General features: G+C 51.5%; 8 protein-coding genes across 8 annotated transcripts; 3 read left to right on the top strand and 5 right to left on the bottom strand.

Moving 5' to 3' along the window:
• Positions 1–136: 136 nt before the first annotated feature.
• On the top strand, positions 137–447 carry COCCADRAFT_37165 (uncharacterized protein; the record flags this gene model as incomplete). Its single annotated transcript, XM_007714542.1, has 2 exons — positions 137–379; positions 436–447. 2 exons carry the CDS (start codon positions 137–139, stop codon positions 445–447), a joined length of 255 nt encoding a protein of 84 aa, XP_007712732.1.
• Positions 448–796: 349 nt separating this feature from the next.
• On the bottom strand, positions 797–1,480 carry COCCADRAFT_97358 (uncharacterized protein; the record flags this gene model as incomplete). The annotated part of the gene is made up of 3 exons (XM_007714541.1): positions 797–1,137; positions 1,203–1,401; positions 1,463–1,480. 3 exons carry the CDS (start codon positions 1,478–1,480, stop codon positions 797–799), a joined length of 558 nt encoding a protein of 185 aa, XP_007712731.1.
• A 524-nt stretch (positions 1,481–2,004) lies between these two features.
• Positions 2,005–2,548, top strand: COCCADRAFT_5423 (uncharacterized protein; the record flags this gene model as incomplete). Its single annotated transcript, XM_007714524.1, has 4 exons — positions 2,005–2,014; positions 2,079–2,297; positions 2,367–2,461; positions 2,516–2,548. The coding sequence occupies 4 exons, from the start codon at positions 2,005–2,007 to the stop codon at positions 2,546–2,548; spliced, it is 357 nt and encodes a 118-aa protein (XP_007712714.1).
• A 347-nt stretch (positions 2,549–2,895) lies between these two features.
• Positions 2,896–6,191, bottom strand: COCCADRAFT_37162 (uncharacterized protein; the record flags this gene model as incomplete). Its single annotated transcript, XM_007714540.1, has 5 exons — positions 2,896–5,368; positions 5,519–5,628; positions 5,675–5,710; positions 6,053–6,108; positions 6,167–6,191. The coding sequence occupies 5 exons, from the start codon at positions 6,189–6,191 to the stop codon at positions 2,896–2,898; spliced, it is 2,700 nt and encodes an 899-aa protein (XP_007712730.1).
• A 662-nt stretch (positions 6,192–6,853) lies between these two features.
• COCCADRAFT_37161 (uncharacterized protein) lies at positions 6,854–8,630 on the top strand (the record flags this gene model as incomplete). Its single annotated transcript, XM_007714539.1, has 2 exons — positions 6,854–7,253; positions 7,303–8,630. 2 exons carry the CDS (start codon positions 6,854–6,856, stop codon positions 8,628–8,630), a joined length of 1,728 nt encoding a protein of 575 aa, XP_007712729.1.
• A 2,443-nt stretch (positions 8,631–11,073) lies between these two features.
• COCCADRAFT_5420 (uncharacterized protein) lies at positions 11,074–12,027 on the bottom strand (the record flags this gene model as incomplete). The annotated part of the gene is made up of 2 exons (XM_007714523.1): positions 11,074–11,717; positions 11,904–12,027. The coding sequence occupies 2 exons, from the start codon at positions 12,025–12,027 to the stop codon at positions 11,074–11,076; spliced, it is 768 nt and encodes a 255-aa protein (XP_007712713.1).
• Positions 12,028–13,026: 999 nt separating this feature from the next.
• On the bottom strand, positions 13,027–14,873 carry COCCADRAFT_37159 (uncharacterized protein; the record flags this gene model as incomplete). Its single annotated transcript, XM_007714538.1, has 2 exons — positions 13,027–14,282; positions 14,336–14,873. The coding sequence occupies 2 exons, from the start codon at positions 14,871–14,873 to the stop codon at positions 13,027–13,029; spliced, it is 1,794 nt and encodes a 597-aa protein (XP_007712728.1).
• Positions 14,874–14,959: 86 nt separating this feature from the next.
• Positions 14,960–15,121, bottom strand: COCCADRAFT_97359 (uncharacterized protein; the record flags this gene model as incomplete). Its single annotated transcript, XM_007714537.1, has 1 exon — positions 14,960–15,121. A coding segment is annotated over one exon (162 nt), but the record flags the coding sequence as incomplete, so codon positions are not given.
• Positions 15,122–15,397: the final 276 nt, after the last annotated feature.

Genomic DNA, 15,397 nt, shown 5'->3' with positions numbered 1-15,397 from the left:
CAGTTGCGATGGAGACGTTGAAGCGTCATGACTAAGCCTTGACTTCCTGCACGCGCCTCCGCGGTCACTACAACCTCGATTCCTACCAACCAAGAACTTCACAATCCAACTTTTCAAACATCGCTATATCGTAATCATGGCCGACAAACTCCGCGCACAGCAACAGCTCGAAGCGCTCCAAGCGCGGTATATTGGTATCGGCAGCGCAGACACTACGAAACACGAATGGACATCCAACATTGCGCGTGACTCTCTGTCGAGCTACGTCGGACATCCGCCTCTTCTGCAGTACATGAGCATCGGACTGGGACAACCGCGCGAGAAAACCAGACTACAACTTTTGGAGAGAATGGTTAGGCCTGTCGGACCGCCGCCTGAGGTGAGTAGAGCATGGGAAAGGAGTTTGTTCAAGCGCAGATGCTAACAGGGGTATAGCAGCAAGACTGAGGCAGGATTATATTCAGATGCAATGTGAAGAAGTCTACCAAAAGCATTTCACTACACAAAGAAAAGGGCAAAGGCTGCTCTTGGTACCGACACGACGAATGCATGCAAGGATGGTAGTCATATGGCAACGTACAGCCCATGAGCCGGCTACGTGGTGCTTGTTTGAACGGCTCTTAGCTGATTCTATAGACATGCTTAAATCCATAGCAAACGCCGGGAGCTGGTGGTGATGGTGGTGATGGTGAGAGGCATGCAGACACCTCGACTCGAATGAAGATAGCCCGGCTACCCTCGTTAGCGGAGGCCAAATGATAGTTCATAGCCCATGTTTTGTCGTGATGTTGTTGCCTCAATCGCTCTCACTTCCACTGCCTGCATGGCCGTCATCGTCATCCCCGACGATGTCTCCACCAGCCTGGATGGCAAACTCGCCCTTTTGCAGCATGCTCTTCAGCTCCGTGTTTCGTGGGTCAACCAGCTCGACGGGCTTGAGCTTCGCCTTATTCCGTATTCTGGGATCGCATCCTGCGTCTAGGAGCATGGCGACAATGGATTGACCATGGGGCCAGACGTCTTTTTCGAGCGAGTTGACGTAGCGTACGGCTTTGTGGAGGGGCGTGTCCTGTTCCATGCGGTCGATTTCGTCAATCTCGAGGCCTTCTTGGTCGAGCAGCATGTCGATGACCTCGACTGCAGCGGCGTTAGCGGGTGGGTGTCCCGAGAGGCAGCCTGACCGGAGGATTGGAGGTACTCACAACTTCCGTAGGTGGCAGCAATGTGAAGGCAGCCGTTGCCGAGTCCATCGCGCGCGTTGTTCAGTATGTCTGCGACATAGTCGGCAGGCTTCTTGTCCGACTTTTTGGCAGCGGCATTCAGGTCGGCCAGTGTTTCCTCGAGGAGCTCGGTGTTGTTGCGTCGGCAGGCTTCGAGAACAAGTTCTCGAGGAGAGGCTCCCTGTAGGCAAGTTTTAGCAGCGGTCCTTTTGGGGCTTTTGGGGCGACGGCCATGTACATACGTCGTGGTGGTCAGCCATGGTGAAGGAATCCCGTGGATGCTTGCAGTGACTGGACAAGGGCGGGTGGCTGACAGGTCGGGCACAGCACACAAGCACACGGCACACGCGCGAATGTTTCGTCGACTTGTTTGGCGGGGTATTTCGGAAGTGCTAACGGAAACAAGGTGACAGGCCCCAGGGCGGTGAAGAGGGCGATGCTGTTGTTCACGGCGGCGCCCAAAAGGCTGCGATAAGATGTCGAGGCAGTAGTCAGTGAATTAGTGACATTGCCTGTCCTCTCCCCGGATCCAGTTGCATAAGCTCGCAATCTGAGACAGCCCGACACTCTCCCAAGCCCAAGTCCGCGCCGCCGCCGCCGCCCACCACTGCCACCACCGCACAAGGCTATGGCTGGTGGCTCGCCCCGCACTTTCCCCCTTTCGGCCCTAGCGCCCTAGGGTCCCGCCATAATCTTTCGAGCAAACGCATGCATCGACGACTCTACGTATGCCTACATATATGTCCATGTACATGTAACAGCCACAACCACACGGCCCACCACCATGCTGCTCTGTAAGTTGTCGCACACGCCCCCGCTTGCTGGCGCTGCAGCCACAGCTAATAAAAATCCCTCTAGTCTGCCCAACATGCAGCAACATGCTGCGCGTCTCTGCTGTCCCGCCCGGCGACCCTACCACCGAGGACTTTGTCGGCCAGAACCGCTTCGAGTGCCTCACCTGCCCCTACCACTTTGTCATCAACAAGCGCTACTATGAACGCAAGTATATGAAGAAGAAGGAGGTCGAGGATATCCTCGGAGGAAAGGGCGCGTGGGATAATGTCGACAAGACCGAAGGTATGTGGCCAAGTCTAGTCTCCAACACGCCTATCTTGGCAAGAATACGGCCCTAACACTGAGAAATAGTACAATGTCCAAATGAAAAGTGCAGAAACCACGAGGCATACTGGTACCAGCTGCAGATTCGCAGTGCCGACGAGCCCATGACAGCTTTCTACAAGGTGGGTTGTGCTTGCACCGAGGTAGGAAGGAACCTGTTGCTAATTTTCAAACAGTGCACCCAATGCGCCAAAGAGTGGCGGGAGTAGACTATCGCCATTTCCAGCACACACGCATACATTTGAGGAGTTTAGGAGCAGTCAATATTTTGGTATACCCCGGTTGAATTTCTACAAGTGCAAAAAAGTACACCATCTTTCCGCAGCTGTGACGCAGTCCGATTCGTTGGTCTGGAATTCCATTCAGAAGCATCACAGATTGGCAAAAAGGATCTTCAAATCATGGTGCAAGCTCGCCAATAGCCACCTGAATAAAATTGATCTAAGGCCAAAAAAGAACATGTTGAAAAAAGAAAAGAAAAATACGACATTATAGCGTACATGCTCCAAACCTAGCGCACTAGCACCATTTCCATTTCCATCCCCATCATCCTCACCTAAAAATTCTTCTGCATCGTCGTCCCCTCTCTCCCGATTATCCCAAACATTGGCACAACACTATCACTGATCCCCTGCACCTTGTCCCTTGCACCACTGCCACCACCAGTCCCCTTGGGACTCCCCGTCGCAGGCGTGTTACTCGGCCACGCCCACAGCGTATCAAAATCAATCTGCTCGTCTAGCCCACTCTCTTCACTATGCAGACTAGGTACCCGCGTGGCTTCCAGTGCCGAGAGATCGAGCATCGTGGATAGCGAGGGCGCCCCCAAAGGTAGCGATGCAGACGGCGTGGCCATGTCGAGTGAGGGTGGTCTGTGGATTGGGGATAGATGAACTGAGAATTCCGGTTCAGGTGGGTTGAGTGTGTTTTCCTGCGTTTGGGCAGCGATTGAGACGGGGACTGTGGGTTGGACGGGCAAGTTCATGACTTGGGGTTGCGGTGGTGTTTGGACTTGGCCTGGTACTTGCTTGAGGAGCGGTCGGTCGTTGAGGGGTGTGGTGTGTAGGCCGGGGTAGATGTGTATGGGAACTTGGTGGAGTCGGGGTGTGCCGTCCAGGGGATTTGTTGGTTGGACTAGACCAGTTACATTCGGGGTCGGCTGCTGCTGTTGTGCTTGCTGCTGCTGCGGTACCTGTACGCCGTACAGCTGTGATGCTATGCTCGGCAGCGTCGAGTTGCTTGTGAGACTGTCTTTTCGCCGTAGACGCTGTTGTGTGACTACATCTCTGAAGGAACTGAGAATGTACACAAGCCTAACGGCCTGTTGATCGCTTTCGGCGCAGTAATTCATGACGTTGATGGCGTTGGTCACGCAGTTCTCAGTTGCATCGATTTGGTAGAGACCGGCAAAGTCGCTGGCGAGGATAACAAGTGTAGCTGCGAAAAGGAAGTAAATGACGGCAGGGTTACGACGGGACAAGTAGCCCGCATCAAAAGCGTTTTGGACCAGAAGGATAGTGTGCACAGAGGCAATCACACACGCCTCGCTGAACCGTTCCATACGAACAAAGGGTCGAGGCCCCCTGTTTCCTGGCTGATCTACCTGACGCTGTGTCTCCTTGTTGAGAATGTACAGCAGGAACGGTCGAGTCAGCAGAATGATGGAGTGACAATAAAACAGATTGACGTGCAGAATAGCTACACCCTGACTGGGCGATGCAGTTGCAGCCTGTCGCCACTGTAGAATGGGTGTCAATGCCCGTGGCCATTTCTTGCAAATATCAGAAATCTCCTGTGCAAGCCGAGTGCTGATTTTGCGTCTTTGGTAGACCTTGCGTAAGATGATACCAATTACCTTGCAGCTTCGCACAGCAGCTTCCAGTGCTGCGGGCCCTGTTTCGTCGTAGTCGTACACTGTCTTTGGAGTAAAGCCCCAGGACTGGTTGTAGTCACCGTCAGAAGGCTGGAGCGTGTCACCCGAGCAGTCGTCCTCAGATATAGCAGTTGGACGACCCAAGGAGCATGATAGCAGACGGTCGATAACAAAAATGGATCGCCATAGATCCTTCCGCTGAACCTGCTCTTCTGGGCTGAATATCACCATGGTCTCTTCTCTGTGGAGACCCAGTGCAAGAGCGGATCGTGCCGCCATGCCAAGCAGGGCGAAAGCAGTATTCCGCTTTGTCTTGGCCAACATGTAGACTGACATGAGTAGCAAAGCTTGAACAGACCAAAAGTCCTGATCCTCTAGCCCAGTCATAGGATCGTTGAGGTTCTTAGCGTTCAGGTAGAATGCTTCTGCTCGGTCAAGATGCTCGCTCCGTAACTTGTCAATGATGAGAGCTTCTGGACTACCAGACAGCGGCGTTGCCATTGTCAAACCAATGGCAAACACCAGGTAGAGCAAGCATAGCCATGACGAACTCACCGAGAGCGGATCCGAATAGCATTGTTCCAAGCTTTTGAAGAAGGAGTCACGGTTAAAGACTTGCAATAGCCCATGGGTGTTGATGAAGAAGGCCTCTACCAGAACCCGGGCCGTCTGCTCGTCGGGTAGGAGATGGGTATGTTGGTATCCAAGTGGAAGCGAGTACTGACCCTCTACTATCTTATGTCGACGAGGGTCGGTAGTGAATGGAGAAGGTCCGGCTACCGTCTCAACCATCATCCGAAGGAGCTGGAGGAAAGATAAGGTAGCTGCATCACCGATATACAGTACCCGACCAGTAGGGTCCTGTAGCATCCTACTCTGACTCGGGAACTCAGCGACATCATCTCCACCATCATGCGAGGTGGTGTCCTGTGACACTGTCGGTCTGCTGCCGTCACTGCCATGATTCGCTGGCGGTTGAGGTACAGCAGCAGAGTTCGCAGCAGGGGATGGATAAGAAGCCTCCTGATTCGAGCTCACTGCACGGGACACGAGGGATGGCTGTTGGGGAGCGGTAGATGTCCGTCGGTGCAGGGACAGTGGTGAGGGCTGGGCCTGCCCATTGGTGGGTGTGTTTCCCGACGAATTACCATTTATACTACAAGTGAGAGAGACGGGTTAGTATTAAGATGAACTGAATCAAAATGTACGTCAAGAATATCCCTCATGGATCACTCTTGTGTACATGCAGATACCACGCATGTTTGACAAGTACAGCCGCCTCATTGAGAGAAATGTAAGTACATACACGGGGCTTGGGGCGTTGCTAGTAGTTTCAACTGCGCGCTTCTTCGCGGGTGGCCTGTCTTCGCTTGGAGAGTTTGGGTCTCGGTCCGTGTATATGCATGTGAATTTGCGCTGACCAATTTTAGCACATTGATGCGTGGATAGGTTGAAGGCTTACCTTGTCACAAGTGTTGCAAGGTTGGAGGCCGTTACACTTTTGGATGGTTAGCTTTGGTCCTGTTGATTGGAGGGCTTGACGGAGGTGCTGTAATGATGGAGGGGCAGGACTAGACTAGGACGTCTACGTTAGACATGTGCACCAAAGGGCTATTCTTGCGTGCATGCCCCCGGAGCATTGCACAGGCTAATGACATGTCCCGAGCCTGCTCGTACAAATATCCGGCTCCGCTGTGTTTGAGCGTGGCCAAATCAAACCGTTGGGTGGCATGCCGTGAGGCGGGTACACCACGGTTCAGCGCCGAGGAGTGGCAACACGCAAGATGAGCCCTCTCTGTGAAGCAGCCGTCCTGGAGTGGGATGAAAGCGCACAACTCGCCTTTTGTTTTCTGCGCTTGCAGCTCTCGCATGCCTGTGCAGTGCGCTGCCGCTGATCTATGCAATACCGTGTTAGCACCACTACGGCAGCCACACCGACACATGCGAAACGGACCTGGTGGAACCTTTGGGCGCGTCATCCTGTAAAGGCTATGTACGTATGCGCCTCGGCTGAGGTCGGTGGTTCGTCACGTGCAGCGGCGTTGAGTGCTCAATGCTGATGGGGACATTGCCGACGCGACGGAACGATGAAGTGTGATCGGAAGATGCACTCGCTCGAGGTGAGAACGGTAAGGAGAGCACCCCGGGACTCGCTTGCACCCCCCACCGCCGAATGCAACGGCGACGCAAAAGGGGTCCCACAGTTTCGAGTCGAGCGACTGGCGCGCGAGCCGGCGATGACGGGACGACAGAGACGGTCCTGCGGATGGTTTATGGGTGCAATGCCCATGGGGTCGTCCCTAAGCATCACGCAAAGCTTGGGCCAGCACGTTTCCGGAAGTCGGGTAGCGCAGCAACGTCTGCCGATCGTCACAGAAACCGTGTTCCTACATGCTGGGCCAGTCCGCCTTCGGCATCATGCCGTCCACATGCATGCCGTGGTTGGTAGACCACGCTCATCGCCACAATGGCTTACTAGGACCGGCCTCGACATGCAGCCAGACACTTCTTTCAACGGCTCTGTCGTTACCAATCTTGGCGTCTCGGTCCGCCCGTCAACGGCTCCCATGGCTTGCTCTTAAGCCGCCGCTGCCGTCACTCGGCCTGCCAGAGTACACATCTGGATACCATCATTATCACCATGGCACCCTTTCTAGGAACAGAGCAGGACCAAAACAATCAGTCCACCCAACCAAACGCTTTGCTGTTGGGTACAAGAACAGCCCTGGACCAACTTCTAGCAAAGGCCAAAGACAACCTCCCTCAAGAGTCACTGCAGCATATTACCAATGTCAAGTTCTCGACCGCCAACACAGGATCACCCTACTTTCCAAGCCCATTGAAGCAGACGGAAGCAATCTCGGCCCTCAAGGCTGTCGAGGCAGGCGTTGCCTCTGCTATAGCTGATCTTGACAATGATCAAAAAGATCGCCACATTGCAGTCGATCTTGAAAGAGCAACAGCTTTTCTCTTCTCCACCTACCTCACCACTGTAGGAGGCCTTGACAAGTCGAATCCCAAGGTCAAAAAGTTACTGAAAAGTAAGCATTGACAATCTAGACGCTCATATTAGTCACCTGACCAAGACAGACACGGACCTTCTCCAAGCCCAGTCTATTCTCTACCGCAGGTTGTCTGCAAATCTCTATGAGACCAAGAGACCGGGAGAGTACTTTCACCTGCATGGCTCCCTCGAGGCAACCAAAGCACTGAACATGGTTGGTCTGGAAGGCTTCCGACCTGACTTGACCGATTATCACGAGTGCATCAAAGTAATTGAGGATCGCGTCCGACAATTTACGGTAGAAGAGCTTGAAGAAAAGAATCGGGCGATCAAACAAGCTGGTGTGACCTGCCTAAAATGGGATGACTTCCGAACTACTGAACACGGTCAAGCACTGATGCAGGAGCCGCCCTGGAAAGTAGAACCTCTGGAAACCGACACACCACCAACCCCACTACCCTTCCGATCTTCACATGCACCAAAGCCACAGATCCTCTCTGGCATCCGTGTTCTTGAGCTTTGCCGAATCATTGCCGGCCCGGCAATGGGCCGTGGTCTTGCCGAGTATGGTGCTGAAGTTATTAAAGTCACATCGCCGAACCTGTCCGATGTGCCTTTCTTCCAGGTGGATGCCAACATTGGAAAACATACGACCGACTTGAACTTGAAGGATCCGAATGATCGACAGACCTTTGAAGAGCTTCTACAATCTGTAGATATTGTTCTTGATGGCTATCGCCCTGGCAGCTTGAATCGTCTTGGATATGGACCACAAAAAATGGTCGAGTTGGCGAAGAAGCGTGGCAAGGGCATAGTATATATTGCCGAGGACTGCTTTGGCCACGTTGGACCATGGTCATCACGTCCAGGTTGGCAACAGATTGCAGACTGTGTTACCGGTGTAGCCTGGGCACAAGGTCAAGCAATGGGGCTGAACGAGCCTGTCGTACCGCCGTTCCCCATGAGCGACTATGGCACAGGCTGCATGGGCACCATCGCTGCCCTAGTCGGGCTCTACAGGCGGGCCAAATCTGGTGGAAGCTACCTTGGTCTCACTTCTCTATGCCAATACGACATATTCCTGCTTCAGCTTGGTCTTTACGACGATCGCACAATGGCCGAGCTCAAGAAGCAACACGACAAGGAGTTCTTCGAGCTACGTCACTACGATTCAGTAGATGAGGTTGGTAAGCGGGCCCTCAAGACCATGAGAAGAACACACCCAGAGCTGTTTGAGGACCGACATATGCAGGAGTGCTTTAGCAGGGGTTTCAACGCCAATGTCAGGACTATTCGACCCGTAGTCAACATTGAAGGCTACTGGAACGGATTCCTGCGCAGCTCGCGACCAAATGGTTTCGACCAGCCTACATGGGATAATTGGGAGGTTGATGAAGATTTATTACGAGCATAACGTATTTTCCTTTTCTTGTATCTAAGCGTTCTGTTTGTCCCTAGATCAGCCTCCTATTTCCCTGTAAAGCATTACTGTACTACATAGCCTTCATTTCCTACCAAAATTACCAAGAACCTTAAGTGCCATCCTTTCTTCCCCTTGCATTGTTTGTTCTTTCATCATCTCTCGTCTCGAGCTCCATACGTATGTATCTCGCCAAGACGGTGTAATATTACATAAATCACGCGTTTAGCCCCACCTCTCACAACGCACCGCCCCCCGCCATCTAGACTTCCACCTCTTGTGTAAGCTGGTGCATCTTCCGACGATGGGGGCGGCTACCCAACTTACAAGCAACGCATGCTGCAATCTACCTTTACCTACATACTTACGGTCCATACCTCTATATCGTCATGACACGTGCACACGTGCACACGTGACATGTACAACCCCACACATTCCCAAAATGGTAAAAAAGAAGTCCAAAAAAAATCCTATGTATCCAAATGCAGTTTATCATCCCTTCATACATGCTTTATCCTCTAATATACGCCTAGGGGCCTTTTGCAACTAACAACCATGCATCTAGCCCTTCCCATCCTCCCATGTTCACGCCTCTCCCAACACTCCCTTTCCCCCTTACCTACGTAGCAAAAAAAATCTTTTATCCCCTTGCACCTCACCACAAACCCCGAACTTTACCCTTTCCCCCCCTCGCCTACCCATCCATCAAACGACAAATCCACCTAGTCCCAAAAAATCCCTCCCCTCCCTCAGCCCTAACACTATCCCTCCCGCGCCCTCTTACCCGACACCGATATCCCATACCCTGCAAACGCAATGCATACCCGTTTCGATCTTCTTCTTCTTCTTCTTCTTCCTCCCCTGTTTTTTTTTAAAAAAAAAGAAAATCGGCAAGGGCAAGACATCGGGCCGCGAGAAAGAAAAAAAAAGAGGGAAATCCGGGTAGATTTTCGGGAGACAGGTATGTGCAGGTTGCGGTGCGACGACGCGCGGAAAAAGGTGATCGCGGTAAGCAGTGGGGGGGGGGATGCGTCGGTAATGGCGTGTTTATCACACTACGTACCCTAGATCTTTTGATACTACTTTGTGTAAGGATGGCGGTTGAACGCGGCTTTTTTGGGCTTGAGAGTTTAAGACTGGGATGGGGGGTAGGGAACGTTAATTTGGGACTAGGGTAAAGATGCGTGATTAAATGGGTCATGGATGGGTTATTTTGGGAAGGTTAGGTTGGGCCTTGCTATGTGTGGACTTGCTATATAGGGAATTGGATATGGAGAAATATCGGGGTGTTGCGGAGGTCTAGGTGGTGGTTTTTGGTCAGATGGGTGGGGGGTAAGCGCTGTGCAGGGGGGAGCGGTGTGAGGGTGGCTTTTTTTTTCTTCTCTTCTTTTTGGGCCGCTTTGAGATTCCGATGCGTACTTTGTGCTGGATGACGGCTTCCGATGTTTTTGCTTGGCGTTGTTGCGGATGGGCATGGGGGGAAAGTGTAGAGTTTAGATAGGGCTGGGGTTATGGTAGTACTAGTGTGTGGTGTGGTATGTAGCTTTTGTTCTTTTTATGGAGTTCAAAAACGGGCTATTGGGGTATACGATTGATGGGCGCAAGGGTTGGGGGCTTGATTCATGGAGGTGCCCCATGTAACATGTGTCGCTGTTTTTACGACTTCAGTGCTAGTCATCAAGGTGTATTGTAGCGCCGAATATTGTATAGTAATCGTTGGCAATAATTTTCCGGTGAACCCTTGTAGCATTTACATTGGTGCATTGCTGCTCTTCATGGTCTTTAGTCTCAGACATCAACCCCACTCGTGCACACGACACCCCGCGGGTTCCGGCTACTCCATTCCGACTGATTATACGTACCCCCACTCTGCTCAGGCAGACAATCTGACAGTATAGAAGAACTGCATAGCTCTGCCTCGTATCTTTCCACATCTACTTACTAGTCTTGGCCTGTTTGTCTCTTGTCGGTTATCGACGTATCCTTCGCAGATGATAGAGCGTTTCTTTAGTAAAGGGTATGCGAACATGTCAAGTAGCAGAAAGAGTAGATGACAAAATTGACAGGGGTGTTTGTAGAAATTACCATCGCACTATTTTCAGTGGTCCTGGCGTATACCGCAAGGACTTACTGCATGAGTACTGGAGTTCTTTTACATTCTATATCTTACTCGTCAATGTTTGTTCGATCTAGGGATTCTGTCGTGATCATTAATCTGTACGTCATTTCTTGTCTCGATCTTCGGCAGTGAATCAGTCCCCTGTTATCGTATCCTGCTTGAAATCAAGCGACCGAAATATTTGCCTACAAAATAAGCGTATCAGCGTATCAGCGTACCTAAGAACAAGACTCCTTTTCAACACAGCGTATCTAAATTCCAAAAACAGAGATCTATTCTATTCTTGCACCTGAATCATTTCTTCCAAACTCCTTGTCATCATGCCTTCTCCTTCTTGAAAACCTCAATCGCCCACTTCCCAAGCTGCTCATTCTCAGCGGGTTGTATGGGGTAAAAATGTCCGATATCAACTTCCTTGACCGTACTCTTTCCCTCAGCAACCTCATAGCACTGCTCAATCAACCGTTTGCCCACACCCTTGAACTCATCCTGATTACCAAGAATATGGTACGAAGGAATAGCAATCTTGCTCTCCAGCAGTTCCTTCTTTTCGTCCTCGGAAAGCTTGGAAGCGTCTAGCGCAGCAGAAACGGATTGCGCAACAAACGGCGGTGGGGCACTGCCGCAGATAGTGATACCAAAGTCCCATTCGCACCAGTCTAGTTCATCGACATCTTCACCTTTCTTCTTTAGCGCGGCGACGATTTCGGCACACTTGAGGAGGCCGGTGACAACGCGGGTGCCTTGGGAGAAGCCGATTAGGCCAACGACTTCGCCGCCGGAGTCGCGGATGCGCTTTACGGTGTTGCGGACGAGTTCTTCCACTTCTGAGGGCATGGTGGAGATGTGAGGGCCATCTTTTAGTTCTTTGGCCGTGTCGGGGGCGGAGAGCCAGCGTTTGTAAGGGCCGCAGCCGTCGAAGAACGGGAGGACGCCTGGACCGGCTTGGGAGGGAAAGGGGGCTAGTGAGAGTAAGTCTTTGGGTTTCTAGTGTACCCGAATCGAATCTGGGGGAGAGAATCTTATACAGGCTTATGCGCTTGAAAGAAGTATCGCATTCTGCAGATTTGGGAGTCGGAGTCGGAAGGAACAAACATTGCAGGGAATGAGAGTAAGAGATGGGGGATTTGAAAGCGCAAAATGCATACCGCTCAGACTCTCAACCTCAAATTCCGAACCAAGCACTCTTGTCAATCTCGCCAATTGTACAGTATGTATCATGGAGTTGCTGCCTGAGCCATGGAAGGCAAGAATCTTGGGCTTCGGGTCCATCTTCTCCGCTCAACGTCTAGTGGTGTTTTGCTCGGGATTGGTTCAGCACGTCGGTTTCTTTCACTTTCAAACACCCTTTTTGCTTGGAACTGAACTTCCTTCTCTTTGTAACCCAATTGCAACCAGGCTTACCCTTTTGCGCAGACCTGTTGACTCTGATATAGTGCGAATTCGGCCCCCAAAGTTGTAATGCGGGGTCAGAATTACTGATAAAAAGCAATCGTTGGAGGTGGAAATCGCGTGATGAGTTTTCGTTCGACAGATGTTCTTTACGCTAGGCTTTCCACTTTAAACTCTTCTTTCGACTCTTCCTTCTTTTGAACCCCTGAAGCCGTGTCTTCGATGCGCACAAGGCGGGAAGAAGATTGTCCCCAATAAACCCCTCGATACACTTCACCAATACTTGCGGTGTGAGTTATCTTTTGTTCAGGTGCAGACAGCCAACAAAAAAGCAAATTCAAGTGCCGACCCAAACAAGCCTTCCGTAATCGGACCGCAATCAGCTTTCTTGTTGAACCACGTACTATGGACGCGAAGGTGCAGGCAATTCAGTTGAAGGTATTCCGAGGGGATTTTGTCTTCGTGTAACACAAGAAATAAGTAGGAGTGGTTCTTCCCTTGGGGGGGGAGGGGGGCTGCACTTCACCTTGTATGTCGGAGGCCGAAGATGCGTGTTATGGCGGGGTAGGTGGGAGGGTGGGTAGGTGGCATATCTACCAGGTTACTAGTTAATAAGCCAGCTGCACGCCGCACAAGGCAAGAGCGCCTATTTCAATCAAGCGAGCATACTAACCAGATCTGCATCAGCTATACCGTGATAAAACGATATACAATTGTGGTATCTATACCTTATAATGATACACGCCTTCTAAATGCAGCTCAAGGGAATCATCGTTGCGAACGTGCACATGGCGTACCAAAAGAAATACGTGATCAGAAAGGAAAAGAACCCATACCCATACCTACGCCAAATAGACCAAAAGGAAACCCCACAAAAACCTAGAAACGGGTAGTCCCCGCCCGTACCAGCGTGCCTGATGACTCACTTGAATTCTTACTTCTCCTTCCGCTCTTCGTACTTCTGCCCGAACTCGCAGAATCTGCCCTCACCCTGGAATTCTGTTCTTGTTCTTTGATTGATCTCAAGAGCTTGATGCCCTCCTCAGTCTTTCCCAGCTGAGAAACTATAGCAGTGTTCTTGTGCTGTAGTTCGCCAATCTGCAGCTTAAGCAGTCTGTTCTCTTGCTCCAAGATATCCAGTCGTTGTTTATACTCATTTCGCTCTCGCTGGACCTTGCTGAGTTGGTTCTTAGCCGCTTCCTTCTGTTGGCGCGCAAGCAGTTTACGAGTCTCTTTCTCTCGACGCTCCTCGAGTTTCCGTATTTCTTTCTGATACTTGTGCTCTTGCTTTTTCTTCTCTCTTTCATGCTTCTCGTTTGCCTTTTGTATTTCCTTCTCCGTCTTGGAACTTTCTGTTTGCAAGTTGGTGTCCAGTTTTTCCTGGGCTTGTTCCAGCTTTATTCTCAGTTGATCCTTTTTTTCTTCGATCTTCTGGAGTTCCTTGGTGTGATGGTCGTCTGCTATCGTTAAGGACTGTTGAGATGCTGTGGACGGTGTTGGAATTGATGTATCGATAGGAAGGCCTTCACGTGCAGTAGTAAACTGCTCGGCAGAGGCAAATGAATCCGCTGAGGAGGTGCTCGATGAGCTTGCAGAATCATTGCGCTGTAACTCCAAGTGGCTACTCGGGTATGTGGGCTTTTCCGCTATGCTAACTCCAACACCAGCAGTTATTCCATTTGTATCTGCCACGGACATGGTGCGCGTGACTTCGTGCAGACTTCCTGTGTCCGCTTTTACTTCTGATTCGTCATTCCTCGCGCAGGCCCAGTCGAGAAACTTGAGTGCGTCCTGACATATACTACTGGGCACATTTCGTTCCACCATGAAGCGAGGTATGCCACCTCCAGGATCGCTGCGTGTGATCATGATCCATTCGACTGGGTTAGTCTCTGCGTCGCCGTCTGGTAATGGTATCTCGCGTATCATCTCGACCGACTCATAGAAACCCCGTACCATGTTACTTCGTGGCGGTGCGTTCGGGTGCGAAACAGGTATGGAGACAACCATGAAATGTCGGGGTATCGTGTCAGCGACTTTTGACGCCTCGGTCAGACAGCTATCCGAGGTGATGAGGAGGGTAATGAACTCGCGCGGAGAGGTTGGTCCTGGAAATTGAGCTGAAAGTTGGTATACTGCGATGCTGTCAGCTGTCTGCACTTCCTGGACTGTATGTCACACTATATACCTTGTAGCTGTCCTACACCATCTACAGTCATGTCCTCAAGTCTCTGGTCTCCTCCAATACCTCGCACATTGCCCTCGCCCGGACCGCCTTGGACCTTCAAACTCTCTTCAAACTCGCTCTGCATGGCACGCTTCCATTTATTGAAGCCTAGACCTTCGTGTACACTTGTCCTTGAGAACCAAGCTCCATGCCTATCCTTCCCGGCCATCTTGAAAACGCTCATCCCCGTAGCGGCATCGGCATTCCCCAGCTTGAGAGGCTTTCCCCATGACTTTTGCAGCTCTTCATGTGTCGGAGCTGGCGGAGGTCGCCGTACCTGGGAAATGGTGAGGTCCTTAGCGCTCGTTGCGGGTTGTTGCTCGGTTCGCGTCCGTTCTGATGATTCGTAAGGCGTGCCATTGGGAGGCGGAGGTACAGAGTTTGCAATCAGTTCTGCTTTAGCTAGTATATCGGATAAGAATCCCTTGAGATCATCGGTCGGGACGTCACTGAATTCTTTTGGCCTTAGGCAAGCGAGCGCCTCATGCAATTCCGCCATGATGAACACTATTGGACTTGTTGATGGGTGAGGGAAGTCCGGAGATGTTGCAAAGAGGACGGACGAAGCCAAAAGTCACGGAACGCTCAAGCTTTTGGCAACCGCGCTCTGATAACGGCGAGATTTGCGGACTGTGGAAGTTCCGATGTAGCCGTGGAGCGAACTGGCTGGGTCCGGTGACGGTCGATGAAGTCACTATGATACGGGAACAAATGTCGAAAGCGATCTGTCTCAGTCTTGCTGAACGTCTACTGTGTAAAGCATATGGGAATGTAAATTAGGAGAGTAGTTTGTCGAATTCCAAGGACTCCTGTGCACACAAGGTACAGCGCGCTCGTATTCCGCGTATTGTTGATTCGACGTCATCCCTGCTACTATGCGTTGGTTCGCCATGCGCAGGGCTGTGGGGTCGCCCGCAACTCCGCCGACATCCCCTCCAACCTCGGAATCACACTTGGTCCGAAGCCGCTAGTGTACCTACGTCACACCATACACTCTTTTGGGGAAAGTTGCGAGATGATCTG

The sequence above is a fragment of the Bipolaris zeicola genome (assembly GCF_000523435.1).
Source record: "Bipolaris zeicola 26-R-13 unplaced genomic scaffold scaffold_83, whole genome shotgun sequence".
In the NCBI taxonomy this organism is placed as follows: Eukaryota; Fungi; Ascomycota; class Dothideomycetes; order Pleosporales; family Pleosporaceae; genus Bipolaris; species Bipolaris zeicola.
The sequence above is the reverse complement of the archived record's forward strand: the minus strand, read 5'-3'. Positions and strand labels throughout refer to the sequence as shown.